The 12,266-nt window shown below is 42.9% G+C and overlaps 1 protein-coding gene across 4 annotated transcripts in view; it reads left to right on the plus strand.

The window, feature by feature from the left end:
- PKHD1 (PKHD1 ciliary IPT domain containing fibrocystin/polyductin) overlaps positions 1 to 12,266 on the plus strand; it is a 248,505-nt gene that overhangs the window by 117,982 nt on the left and 118,257 nt on the right. For all 4 annotated transcript variants that reach the window (XM_060272305.1, XM_035110412.2, XM_060272303.1 and 1 more), the window contains 5 exons: positions 713 to 838; positions 2,028 to 2,161; positions 8,064 to 8,176; positions 10,241 to 10,346; positions 11,466 to 11,600. In XM_060272305.1, the coding sequence (XP_060128288.1) occupies positions 713 to 838; positions 2,028 to 2,161; positions 8,064 to 8,176; positions 10,241 to 10,346; positions 11,466 to 11,600 (614 nt within the window). The remainder of the gene's footprint in view (positions 1 to 712; positions 839 to 2,027; positions 2,162 to 8,063; positions 8,177 to 10,240; positions 10,347 to 11,465; positions 11,601 to 12,266) is intronic.

Genomic DNA, 12,266 nt, shown 5'->3' on the forward strand with positions numbered 1-12,266 from the left:
AGTAGATAAATAGGTATCACTCTGGCGGGAAGGTGAACGGCATTTCCGTGCACTGCTCTGATTCGCCAGAAGCGGCTTAGTCATCCTGGCCACATGACCTGAAAGCTGTCTGTGGACAAACGCCGGCTCCCTCGGCCAGTAAAGCAAGATGAGCGCCGCAACCCCACAGTCGTTCGCGGCTGGACCTAACGGTCAGGGGTCTCTTTACCTTTACCTATCCTCAGGACCACTCTATGCATGTTCTTATGGCCTTTATTTAGAAAATGTGTAGACTGCTTAAAATGTTAAATTTCTGAGCAATGTACAATATAAAAATGATATAAAATTAATAAACACAAGGACATAAGACGAAATTATTAGATACCTCATGTGGCAAGATGTCAAATAACAGAACAATCTGAGCATGTTTAGTTTTCTGGGACATACCGTCAAGTAAGCATGCATAGGATAAAACCCCTAGGTTTTAGTGGGGAACAGGATTTTAGCGCTAGTTGCTTTTTCAATCCCTGATTGCTTTGATTTGTTACTCTACACTTTTATTTATTTATTAATATATTATTTTTAAATATGATGGAAGCTGTTTTATGAAATATGATTGAAAGACAGGATAAAAATATTTTAAGCAAAAATAAATAGAAATGAAGATACAGCATGAAATTCTACTTCTATCTAATTCTGCTGCTTTATATCATTCTTCTTCTTCTTCTTCTAGATTCTTATTTTCGAAACTGTGCTGTATTAGATTCGTTTGCTCGTGGAATTAGCCTACATGGGGTGTCAGATTTCAGGGTGGAAAATAACATTTTTTACAACATTATGGGCCATGGAGTTAGAGTGGGTAAGTTTTACAAAATAAATTTGTGTTATGAAATATTAGTAGAAATTTTCAAAAAGATTCATTTCCCTCAAAACTATATTTTTTTTCTTAAAAATTCCAACACTTTTTACTTGGCATCTCACTCCTTTCCTTTTATAGCTTTGTTTCAAAAACTTTCAATTTCCCCTTAAGATGAAAAACAGACATTTTATATAAAACCAGAAAATGTCAGTTAAATAAAAGCAGCAAAACTATTCTAAAAATTGAAAAATTGAAATAATATATATGGTGCCGATTGCTTGACCTACAGAACCTGATACAGTTCTGTGGATTTTGTAATTCCTTCTATTTACTTGTCTCTCTGGTTTACAAGCACTGAGGGAAATCTTGATCTTTGCAATACAAGTCAAAATGCTGCAAATAAAATGGATTTAATTTTTATTACGGAACCGTAATCTAGTCTCCATCTGAATAAAATGAGGGATTCTTTGGGCCATCTCCATCATTTTTGTCCCCCAGCAGCCTTTTGCTGCTTTGCCCACAAGTTGTATCCCATTCCTTAATCATGCCTTTGAAACAGTAAGCAAAGTGTCACTGATTTGCCATTTAGCTCTGGGTTACTGAGCAGGAACCAACTAATGAACAACTCAAGGTATAGATTCTGTGACCATTTCATGTTTTGCCTCTGTGGCAGCTTGCTGTTTTTTTTTAATGATAATCTTTATTTAATTTACATATTTACAACCAAATACATTTCACTTACATCAAATTTTCTTCAACTTTGTTTTTACATGAAGCGAAACCTCTCAAAACTTAAAAAAAAACAATAATAAGTGAAAAAAGAAAAGAAGAAAAAATGGAAAAAGGAAGAAAAGAGAAGAAAAATTTGCATTGAACATAGAACAAATATTAATACAGATATTAAAATATGACTTCCACTCTACCTTCGATTGTCTTTTTAAAGACTTGCTTTAAATTTGCGCGGTTTATCTTTCTTTATGTTTAAGGTCATAGATCCATTGTTGTCAATTTCTTCACAAATGTACTGAATTTCCTTTTCATGCTTATGGCATTCCAACTCATCCACTCCATATATTTGTCAAATTGTCTTATTATCTAATACATTGAATTTGTTATTCCTCCTGAATTGCCAACAAAGAAATTTAAGTCTGTGGCAGCTTGTTAATGAGTTATCCTCGTTTGTTTTTAGGAGATTCACTGGATCAAAATAACCTATTAAGGCACAATACAATTATTGGGCTTTCTGGAACTGATGGGCTTTCCAGTGTTGAAACCTTGTCACCTGCTGGATTCTACATCCAGGCTCCTGATGATTCGATAGAGGTGAGCTGTAAGGATAATGCACATGTCACAGAGCACCAAGATAAGCGACAGTGTTTTCACAAGGTTCCCCTCTTCCTTTAGTTTCTGTTTGTTGTCAAACAGATACCTCTGGGAAGTCCACAAGCAGGGTGTGAAAGCAATACCCCCTCTGCCATTGGGGCACCCCATGACTAATAGCAATGGATAGACCAACCTCTATAAAAGGTAAAGGTAAAGAGACCCCTGACGGTTAAGTTCAGTCGCGGATGACTCTGGGATTGTGGCGCTCATCTCGCTTTACTGGCCGAGGGAGCCGGCGTTTGTCCACAGACAGTTTTTCCGGGTCATGTGGCCAGCATGACTAAGCCGCTTCTGGCGAAACCAGAGCAGCACACGGAAATGCCGTTTACCTTCCCGCTGGAGCAGTACCTATTTATCTACTTGCACGTTGATGTGCTTTCGACTGCTAGGTTGGCAGGAGCTGGAACCGAGCAACGGGAGCTCACCCCGTGGCAGGGATGCGAACCGCCAATGTTCCGATTGGCAAGCCCTAGGCCAGGGATTTCCAAACTAAGGCCCGGGCCCCCGATGTGGCCCAATCACCTTCGAAATCCGGCCTGTGGACGGGCCAGGAATCAGCATGTTTTTACATGAGTAGTATGTGTCGTTTTATTTAAAATCCATCTCTGGGTTATTTGTGAGGCCTGCCTGGTGTTTTTACATTTGTAGAATGTGTCCTTTTATTTAAAATGCATCTCTGGGTTATTTGTGGGGCATAGGAATTCGTTCATTTCCCCCCCCCCCAAATATAGTCCAGCCCCCCACAAGGTCTGAGGGACAGTGGACCGGCCCCCTGCTGAAAGTTTGCTGACCCATGGGCGTAGGCAGGGGGGCAGGAGGGGGCAATTGCCCCCCCTAGAAGCAAAAGGCTGAGGGGCGCAGGCGCGGCAGCCCCAGGCTCCCACTCCCGGCGCGAAGCTCCAGAGGTGCGCGGGGAGCATAAGCGGAGGAGCGCTAAGCAGGAGTGGGGAGCGTAAGCAGAGGAGGCAGCCACAGGCTCGCGTTCCCCTCGTGCCTCTGGAGCTTCGCGCCGGGAGCGCCTCCTTGGAAGACCGGGGAGGCGCAGGCAACGTAGCCCCACCCACATTCCCACTGTGGCCCCTCCCCTCCCCTCCCGCCCCTTGCCCCCGCCCCTTGCCCCCCCTAATTTTTATCCTGGGTACGCCCCTGTGCTGACCCCTGCCCTAGGCTCTGTGGTTTAGACCACAGTGCCACCCGCATTATAAATTTGTCTAATTGTGCTTTATGAAAAGGAGTACTCTCTTTTGTCTGATGATAGTGAACTGTACCCCGCTATTCCTCCCAGGAGTTTAAGGTGGCATGCATGTTTTTCCACCTCCATTTTATCTTCACAACAGCCCTGTGAGGTAGGTTAGGGTGGAAGTGAGTGGCTGGCTCAAGATCACTCAGTGAGTTTCAGGGCAAAGCCCAAATTTGAGCTGGGTTCTCTCTAGTCCTAGTCCAACACACAAGGTGACCCCTGAGTTCTTGTGCTATGAGAGAGACATGGGGAAATCCATCTTGCTTTCCCACACCATTCAAGCTGCTTCTTTCATGGTGGAGTGGTGATTAAAATGGATTAGGCCTGTTGTTCCCCCTGCTCCCCACACCACCAGCACTGGAAGCGCATATGAGTGTTATACAATATACTCATTTATTAAATAACCATGGTTTCCCCTCCTGTTTTGGATGTTGGGAGAGGGAGGGGCAATTCACATAATTCTAAGTACTAATATAAATATTTTTATGCAAGTCAACTGTTATGACTTGCATAACAATGTTTATATTGGTACTTGGGATGATGTCTCAGAATATGTGACTGCATGCACAATTGACTCTAAGGCTTAATTCTCACAAACCACAGATGAAGTAGTTGAGTTATGTTTAGAGCACTTTGCTTCAGCCTGTAGGCAGAGACACACATGACTAAGTGCTGCTCCATACATAAAATTCCCCACATATAGAAAAATAGCTGTGAGTGTTCTAGCCTAGTCTTCTCTCTGCTTATGATAGTTATCTGTGGGTTGCAATGATTTTTCATGGGAGCTTCTCTGCTTTTTGTGAGTATTAGGCTGTAACATGTCAGCCAGATTGCGGTGGCTGTTTGATCCACTGCATTTTCCTTTGTCAGACCACCTAGGAAGGTGTCCCCCACAATCATGCTAAGGAATGACTTGGCTTGATGATGGTGGATATTGAATAAAAGAGTTTGCATTGGTGCTGGCCTATTGTTTCAAGCTGCTTAAAATCTGCCATTAGGGAGAAGATAAGGAAGCAAGTAGAGAGACGATCTTGGATTTAAACTCAGCATTAACACAATATGTTCAGTATCCACACGTGGTGTCTTAATCGTTTAAAAGGTCATATGGCTGTATTCAATTGCTCTCAGATACTCATGGAGAAAAACCACTTTCTCTCTGGGAATTTAGCTGCAGAGAGATCTATAGAATACAGTGCCCCAAATAATTTATTTCTGCAGAAAATTCTCTGCTTCGAGACCACTGCTGTGAAGCTACCAGCTGTCTGCATAAATTTGCTGGACTCTCGCCCTCACAAATCATCTGTAGTTGTAGGTAAAATAGTCCCTGAACTCTAATGGGAGTTGACTACTGGAGCTCTGCATTAACTGTGCTGTGGGCAGTGTGGTCTGAAAAGCTGCGTTTCCAAAAAGGTGCCTAAGCTTGTGCTTCGAGCACTACTCTTGTCTCTCTGCTTTGTGACCCTTGTGACAAATGTCAGGCACCAGGACAGTGGGAAAATTGCACAGGTCATGAGACTGGAAACGGGATACGGAGCCTCTCTCTTCTAGGTCACTGGCTCGTCTTTGACCTGGGTCACAAGAAATGAACAGTCATTACCTTCTTAAAGCTCTCCAGTGACCTCTGGGAAGTGAGTTGGTGGTCTGGCTTCCAATCCCTGTGGACAAATATCCACCTCACAAACACTTCCAGTGACACCTTTTGGCTACTGCACATCTGGACCAAATCTCCACTATGACTTTATAGTGTTGAAGGTCTGGGCAGCAAATCCACTCTTTGCAACTCTGGTCAATTCTCTTTTAGATTCTCCTGACTCTAATTTTCTGTGTCCATGGTTTTTTAAATCCTGATTTTGTAGCGAGAGTTTTCTTCAAAATGTATAAATTTGCAGAGAATTCCTTTAACTAGTGAGAAACCCACCAAAAGGTAGGATTTATTATTATTATTATTATTTGTCATACTGATTTTAATCATTATCTATATACTGCTAATGCCATCAATATACTGGGCACAGAGGCAAGAAAGTAAAGAAGGTAGGCCCCCGTTCCAAGGAGCTGTAAGCTGCCCTGTGTTTTCCCATGGAGGAGGTCCATTCGCGGCGGCAGACGTGTGTTTAATCACACCCAGTCTTCTGTGTTTGATCTGGCCCTTCTAAGCACACAGTCTTTGCCACTTTTCTCAGTGTCAGGAATGTTGGTTGCTGGGCATTCAACAAGTATGAAATCCTAGAATTGCAGGAAGGGGGAGAGCCATAATATTACCTATATACTTTCGAGAGAAAATGTTTGTTTGTTGTACCTGTAAGTCTTGTGAACATTGCACATGTCTAGTGTTTTCAGCTACCTGATCATTTATAAGGGATTTTAAAAGAATTGGTGTATGTAATCAGCTGTTCTGCAGTTTTCCATTCATTTGCATAAATCATTTTCTCCCCTGCCATGATGACACATGTATCATAATGGTCACAATCACTGCTCCCCACATTAGACGGGGGACGATTTTTGTGTGGCCGCGCGCAGCCCCCTGAACCACAGAGCGGCTACCTGGTAGTTCGGGTCTGGCACTACCTCTCCAGTCTGGGTACCTGGGGTCTCCACCTATACCAGCCAATCGTCCAATCCTGCCTGGGGAGGTGCTGCCAGGGGACAGGCCAGGTAAGGGGGAGGGACTGTCCAGCTCACACAATAGAATTTTACCTGCAAGCAGTAGTCGGCTCCAGAGCTTCTCCGCACCCTAACTACTGAAGTTTTCTTTTGCAGGTCAACCTTTCTTCCACAGGTACGCGGGCGCTGCTACGTCAGGGTCGCTGTTGAAGGGCCAGAAAGGAATTTTCCTGCATTGGCAGGTTTTGCCTTTCCCGTAGCAATACGTCACAACTTTGGCGGTTTCAGGCCTTGGGCGGATTCGTTTTGGCTATCTTCCTAAAGGGGTGTGTGTGAGGCGGTGACCTCACCCCCTTTGCGGCGTCAAGATCAGGGTTCCCCCCGTTAAAGGGGTCTTGGGGGGAGGCATTGGCCATACACTGAGTGGTTGTCATTGCTTTCCCCCTCCAGCGGCGGCGAATGGGGGTGGGCTCTCTCTGCTTGAACATATGTTCTCCAGAGCCAGACCCAACCCCCATACATTCTGGCTGTGGACTGGGGAAGGAAAACGGCCAATGCCTGAGCCAAGGTCTTCCTACATCTGAATCTTAATAAAGTTGCGGCCAATTTTAATCCCATAACATGTTGTCTTGAGTCATTATTCCGCTCAGGGGTCGCCTGGGGTTTGGGGGGGACTCTGCCTGTCCACACAATGCATGTTTAAAAAGTCTCCCCACTTATTTATTTACTTAGATGTAATATTTAGGCCACTCCCCACCCCAACCCCTGCCACATGCAACATTTAAAACACAATTTCTACAAATTATCAAGAGATATAATAAAAAGAACCAGCAATAACTACCATTAATAAGCAAAGCACAATAGCAATTGATAAGTCAAGAAACCAGCAGCGTGATCACTAAGAGAATCATGTTTAGAAGTCTTCCTTCCCACTTTGCCCCCCCCCAAAGGAGAAGTGCTGGAAAGGCCTTCTAAACCTCCCTGTGCTTCTCCTTTCCATCCCTAGTGCTGTCTTTGAAGAGCAGCAATGGAAGAGGAAAAGCAGTTTGCACTGAATGGAAATTGCTTCCTCCACCTTGAGCAACACACATCAGCTAATGGGTGGATGTGAATTATCCTGGCATCCTCAGGCTCTTCCAACTGCACAGCTGCTTTTCTCCAGCAAAGGAGCAATTGGAAGCCCATGTTAAACTCCCTGTTGGTCCTTTAAAGGCTCACCCTTCCCTGCCCCAAACCTGATATGTGTAATGTCAGGTGTAATTTGTTTCCACAAAACAGCCTCACACACTAAATGAGGAGATTTGGCAGCCCAGACATTCCACATCTCTGTCTTAGAGACCCAGGCTTCCTCAAACTTGGCCCTCCAGACGTTTCTGCCCTACAACTCCCATGATCCCTAGCTAGTAGGACCAGTGGTCAGGGATGATGGGAATTGTAGTCTCAAGACACCTGGAGGGCCAAGTTTGAGGAAGCCTGGATGAGACTGTGGCTGCACCAGCAAAACTGTTAGAGCTGCTTGAAAAGATGCAGGATATTTTAACTGAATATGTCATTTTTCTTAGCCAGTAATACTTTTCTGCTTTGCTCTGATATTCATTTGAAAACAAGGAACAAACAGAAAGTGGTTAGTTTTGTTTTCTCCCCTTTACTGTTGGACCTGCCATTATTCTGTCTTCATGTGGTGCCACACTGAGGCCGCCTGCATGTTGGGAAACTCTTGACAAACCCCGTCAAGCACCCTAGAGAGGTCCCTCCAGCTCTTTGTCAGTTGATGGAGGCAAATGAGGCTTCTGGCTGGAGGGAGCCACATACCTGACTCTTTCTGAAGTAAAATTATGTCTCTCAGTTTTCATCGTTAGGTTTCCGAATCTCTGGATTTCCAAACCAACTTGACATGGACGTTCCTATAGGTCTGAAGATAAAATGCAACAACTTTCCCCAGTATTCTGGGATCTTAACTGCATTGAGATGGATGTTCTATAACCATATTCTCCTCCTCAGGGTAACACAGTGTGTGCTGCGGGACACGGCTATTTTTTCCACCTTTCTCCTTCAGGACCATCGGAGGCTCCAGTTCTGTCCTTCAGTAAGAATCGAGCCTATTCTTGCACAAGGTATTTTTGCATTCAGTTTGATTGGATAATACTGTATTTCTCTCTGCTTCCTCTCTGACATTCTCTCACGTATGCAAGCATGTGCACACATGTGTGAGAGCACACACTCACTCCAATGCATAAATGCTAATTGTAATAGCCAATGGGGGGGGGGAGTGTTTAATTCTTTTCTCTGATGTTTAATGGGGTCTCTTCCCCAGCCAACCTAGCAGTTCAAAAGCATGCCAAAAAGTGCAAGTAGATAAATAGGTACCGCTCCGGCGGGAAGGTAAACAGCATTTCTGTGTGCTGCTCCGGCTTCACCAGAAGTGGCTTAGTCATGCTGGCCACATGACCTGGAAAAACTGTCTGTGGACAAACGCCGGCTCCCTCGGCCAGTAAAGCGAGATGAGTGCTACAACCCCAGAGTCATCTGCGACTGGACCTAACGGTCAGGGATCCTTTCACCTTTACCTTTTAAAGTCAGTCTTAAGTGTGCTTTTTGGGAAAATTCATGTTTGAAATGTAGAACCCTGCATGTTCTTGTTCAATATGACCCCCAATTTATATATACACACATTCACACACATAAACAAGTAAGTACACAGCCATATATAGTGGTGCAGGGTTTTTGTGTGGCTTATAAATTGACTGTTAGTACTCGATCCATTCTGACAGTTAAGTACATTTGTTTAATAATCTTCCAAAAAAAGGAATGATCACACCAATTTTTGAACAGTGTGTTTTTGGTTTACTATTCAGTTTCCTGATTACCCACTGCTTTTTCTATTTTCCTTTGTACTGTATGTGCTTACTAATGAGTATAATTTAATTCCTGTGGAGTCAGGTACCTCTGCTGATGTTTCCATCCTCAAAGTACCTCAGTATAAAAATCCCAGGCTCTGACCTGCAGCTTTCGTTATAGTATGTGTTTTATAGCAACAGCTGATATTTGCCTATGAAGGACATGTACATTTAGGAAGAAACTTGAATTCCAAAGTGAATTCACTTGATTCAATTCAGGCAGATCATGACTGATCAGATCATGAGACAAATTCAGAATCCACAGTCAAGCAGATTCCTTTTCAAGGAGTTGCAAGGGCTGCATTGCTGATTTTGTTCCTGGAAAAATATATTTGCCTTTTAAACTTGCAAAAATTGGTATTCCAGTTGCCAAGAGCCTGGAGTGGCTCCTTTCTTCAAATGCATATTCATAGCAATTTTTCATAATATAATGCATTTTAAAAAGATATTTTCACTAATACTGTGCAGTTATATTTTTGGCAGAAGTTACATTTTGGGGATGGTGCATATATCTGAAAAAGCGTATACTCCAACTGCCTCTGCATGAATACCTTCTGGAGCTGGCACACTGAGTGGATCTTACCCAACAAGCAAGGCAGAGGGCTGTTAAGCTCCCTGTTTGCTTATGGAGCATGTCCCTCCCGCTCGGTGCGTGGGTTCTGGGCTGCTGTTGTGAGATTTCACAGGGCTCTCCAAGTTCTTGTGAGATATTGTTGAGAGCACCTCAAAGCCCACTAAGCACGGTGGCAAGCAAGCTCTTTGTGTGCTGAGAAAACAGGTGCAAAAAGAACATTTAAGCTTTCTGCCTTGTGTGCAGACAGTTTGCACTATTTTAACTGGTGAGCTTTCAATTGCATAAGGTTGAAATTGTGCAAATTAATTACCCACAAGATGTGGTTGTACTGTATATGCATTTCTATGCCCCATCATATGCATTTTTGTACAGATTGCTTGGCACGAGGACCACATTGCACAATTTAGGTAAAGGTAAAGGGACCCCTGACCATTAGGTCCAGTCGTGACCGACTCTGGGGTTGCGCGCTCATCTCGCATTATTGGCCGAGGGAGCTGGCGTATAGCTTCCAGGTCATGTGGCCAGCATGACCTGGGTCCCAGGAAGGATGGTTGTGTTTCAGTTCACCTATTATATTGGGAAGTGTGAGTTATGTAGAATTGTCTTTAAATGCAAACTGGGTTCTCTCCCATCCTTCCTATATCTACACATTTTCCCATCTCAATGTTTTGTTATAAAACCATTATCATTTATTTAAATTTAAACAGCTTTGGACTCCTAATATACCCAGAATATCACCCTCAAAAAGCAAACGCCACATTGCCTGTTACATTCGAAACCTTCACAGCTTGGCAATGTGAAGGTGGAGTTAAGGTAGGATAATCATAATTTTTTGCTTCCCCACCACCAAGTCTTCTGAAACACTTTCAGTGGGATAGTTTACCTGGTGCCCTTGACATGTTTGGGACAACAACTTCATCATCCTTGAGACCTTGACCATTGAGCATTACTGGGAGTCAAAGTTGGAACATTTACCATAATATTCATTGGCTCCAACTACTGTAACTTTGTTGTGCAACAATTTATAATTTTCATTGTTTACATGCATAACAATAAATGATAATAAAATGAGCAGAACTAAGCCAAAATAGAACAAAAAAACAAAGTTTAAAAACAGATATACTTCCCCTTTTTATGGTAACTATTGGGGGCATGTATTTCTAATAATTTATGTCTCTATTACTGCAGTCTTGATCCTGTGTGAAAGTACTGAAAATCCAGTCTTCTGGTTTGTTTCTCATTGTTAATCAAGCAGATGAGGAATAAGATAAAGGGAGAGGAAGGCAGGGTGGGTAAATTACTGTGTCAGCTGGGTCAGGGCTCGATATTGCTATATCATGCCTGTTGCTATTTTGGGACAATACAGTTGTAGCCAAAGCCCTGTAGAAGCTACGGTACCTTCTACAATAAATGCATGGCATAGCATAGCTAGGTGGCAGTGCATTTAATCCCTCCACCAGGGCTATTGACTTTATGATGATGTCGCTGGCCCCCAGGAATTTAAAAATTAAACAAATTGAGCCATGTGGAAGTTAAGTATAATGCTAATTTTACCATTTAAATAATAATTTACTAATTACATTAACCCAATCTTTGTGTCTCGTTTTGTAAATACGAAAACTTTGTGATTTAACTATTTCACAATTAAAATAAAAACTGGAAAAAATAATCATAGTTAAATGTCCCTTGTAGCATAAATTGTGGAATGTCAACCCGTAATTCATTCATGCCATGTAATAAAGTGTGGCAAGACTGAAAAAAAAACACCTTTGTTTTTTTGGTTAGGTGATTGGTAAATTCATAATTTTTGTTTATGAATGTCACTGTCTTCTCACACAGTGTCTTACGGAGCACAGACAACTATTCATTTACTTTATCTGTTGATTTCCTTTGTAACAATGTATTAATGTTTAAAATACTTATTATTAACAGATTATTAACAGTAGCAACCTACAGCTTCGGAGCTTCCACATCTCTTCTTGCAAATCTTTTGGAATTGACATTGTGGAGAGTCTTGGAAACACCTCTGTTGTCAATAGTTTAATACTTGGTCACTTGCATGAGAAGGTAAGAATTCAAGTTGTCCTCCACTTTCAGAGGCTAATAAAGAAACAAACTGAAAGGGCAATAAAGTTAGGAAAAAACAGCTTCTGGGAGAATATTGAGGTCTTTTCTCAGCATTGTTGTCAGACTTTATAGTCATATTTAGATGTCAAGCTTAGTTTAGTGTGAGGTGAATGAGCTGTAATGAAACTTTAGGTTTTTGCACACCCCTCTCCATGGTTGCTAGTTGACTTATGACTGAGTTTAATGGGGCTTTACCCTCTAATAAATGTGGCTGGCGCTGTGGGTTAAACCACAGAGCCTAGGGCTTGCCGATCAGAAGGTCGGCAATTCGAATCCCCGCAACGGGGTGAGCTCCCGTTGCTCGGTCCCAGCTCCTGCCAACCTAGCAGTTCGAAAGCACGCCAAAGTGCAAGTAGATAAATAGGGAAGGTAAACAGCGTTTCCGTGCGCTGCTCTGGTTCTCCAGAAGCGGTTTTGTCATGCTGGCCACATGACCTGGAAGCTGTACGCCGGCTCCCTCGGCCAATAACGTGAGATGAGCGCGCAACCCCATAGTCAGTCACGACTGGATCTAATGGTCAGGGGTCCCTTTACCTCTACCCTCTAATAAACGTGCATAGGTTGTTGTTGTTGTTTAGTTGTTTAGTCATGCCCGACTCTTCGTGA

Source organism: Zootoca vivipara, chromosome 3, assembly GCF_963506605.1.
Source record: "Zootoca vivipara chromosome 3, rZooViv1.1, whole genome shotgun sequence".
Taxonomy (NCBI): domain Eukaryota; kingdom Metazoa; phylum Chordata; class Lepidosauria; order Squamata; family Lacertidae; genus Zootoca; species Zootoca vivipara.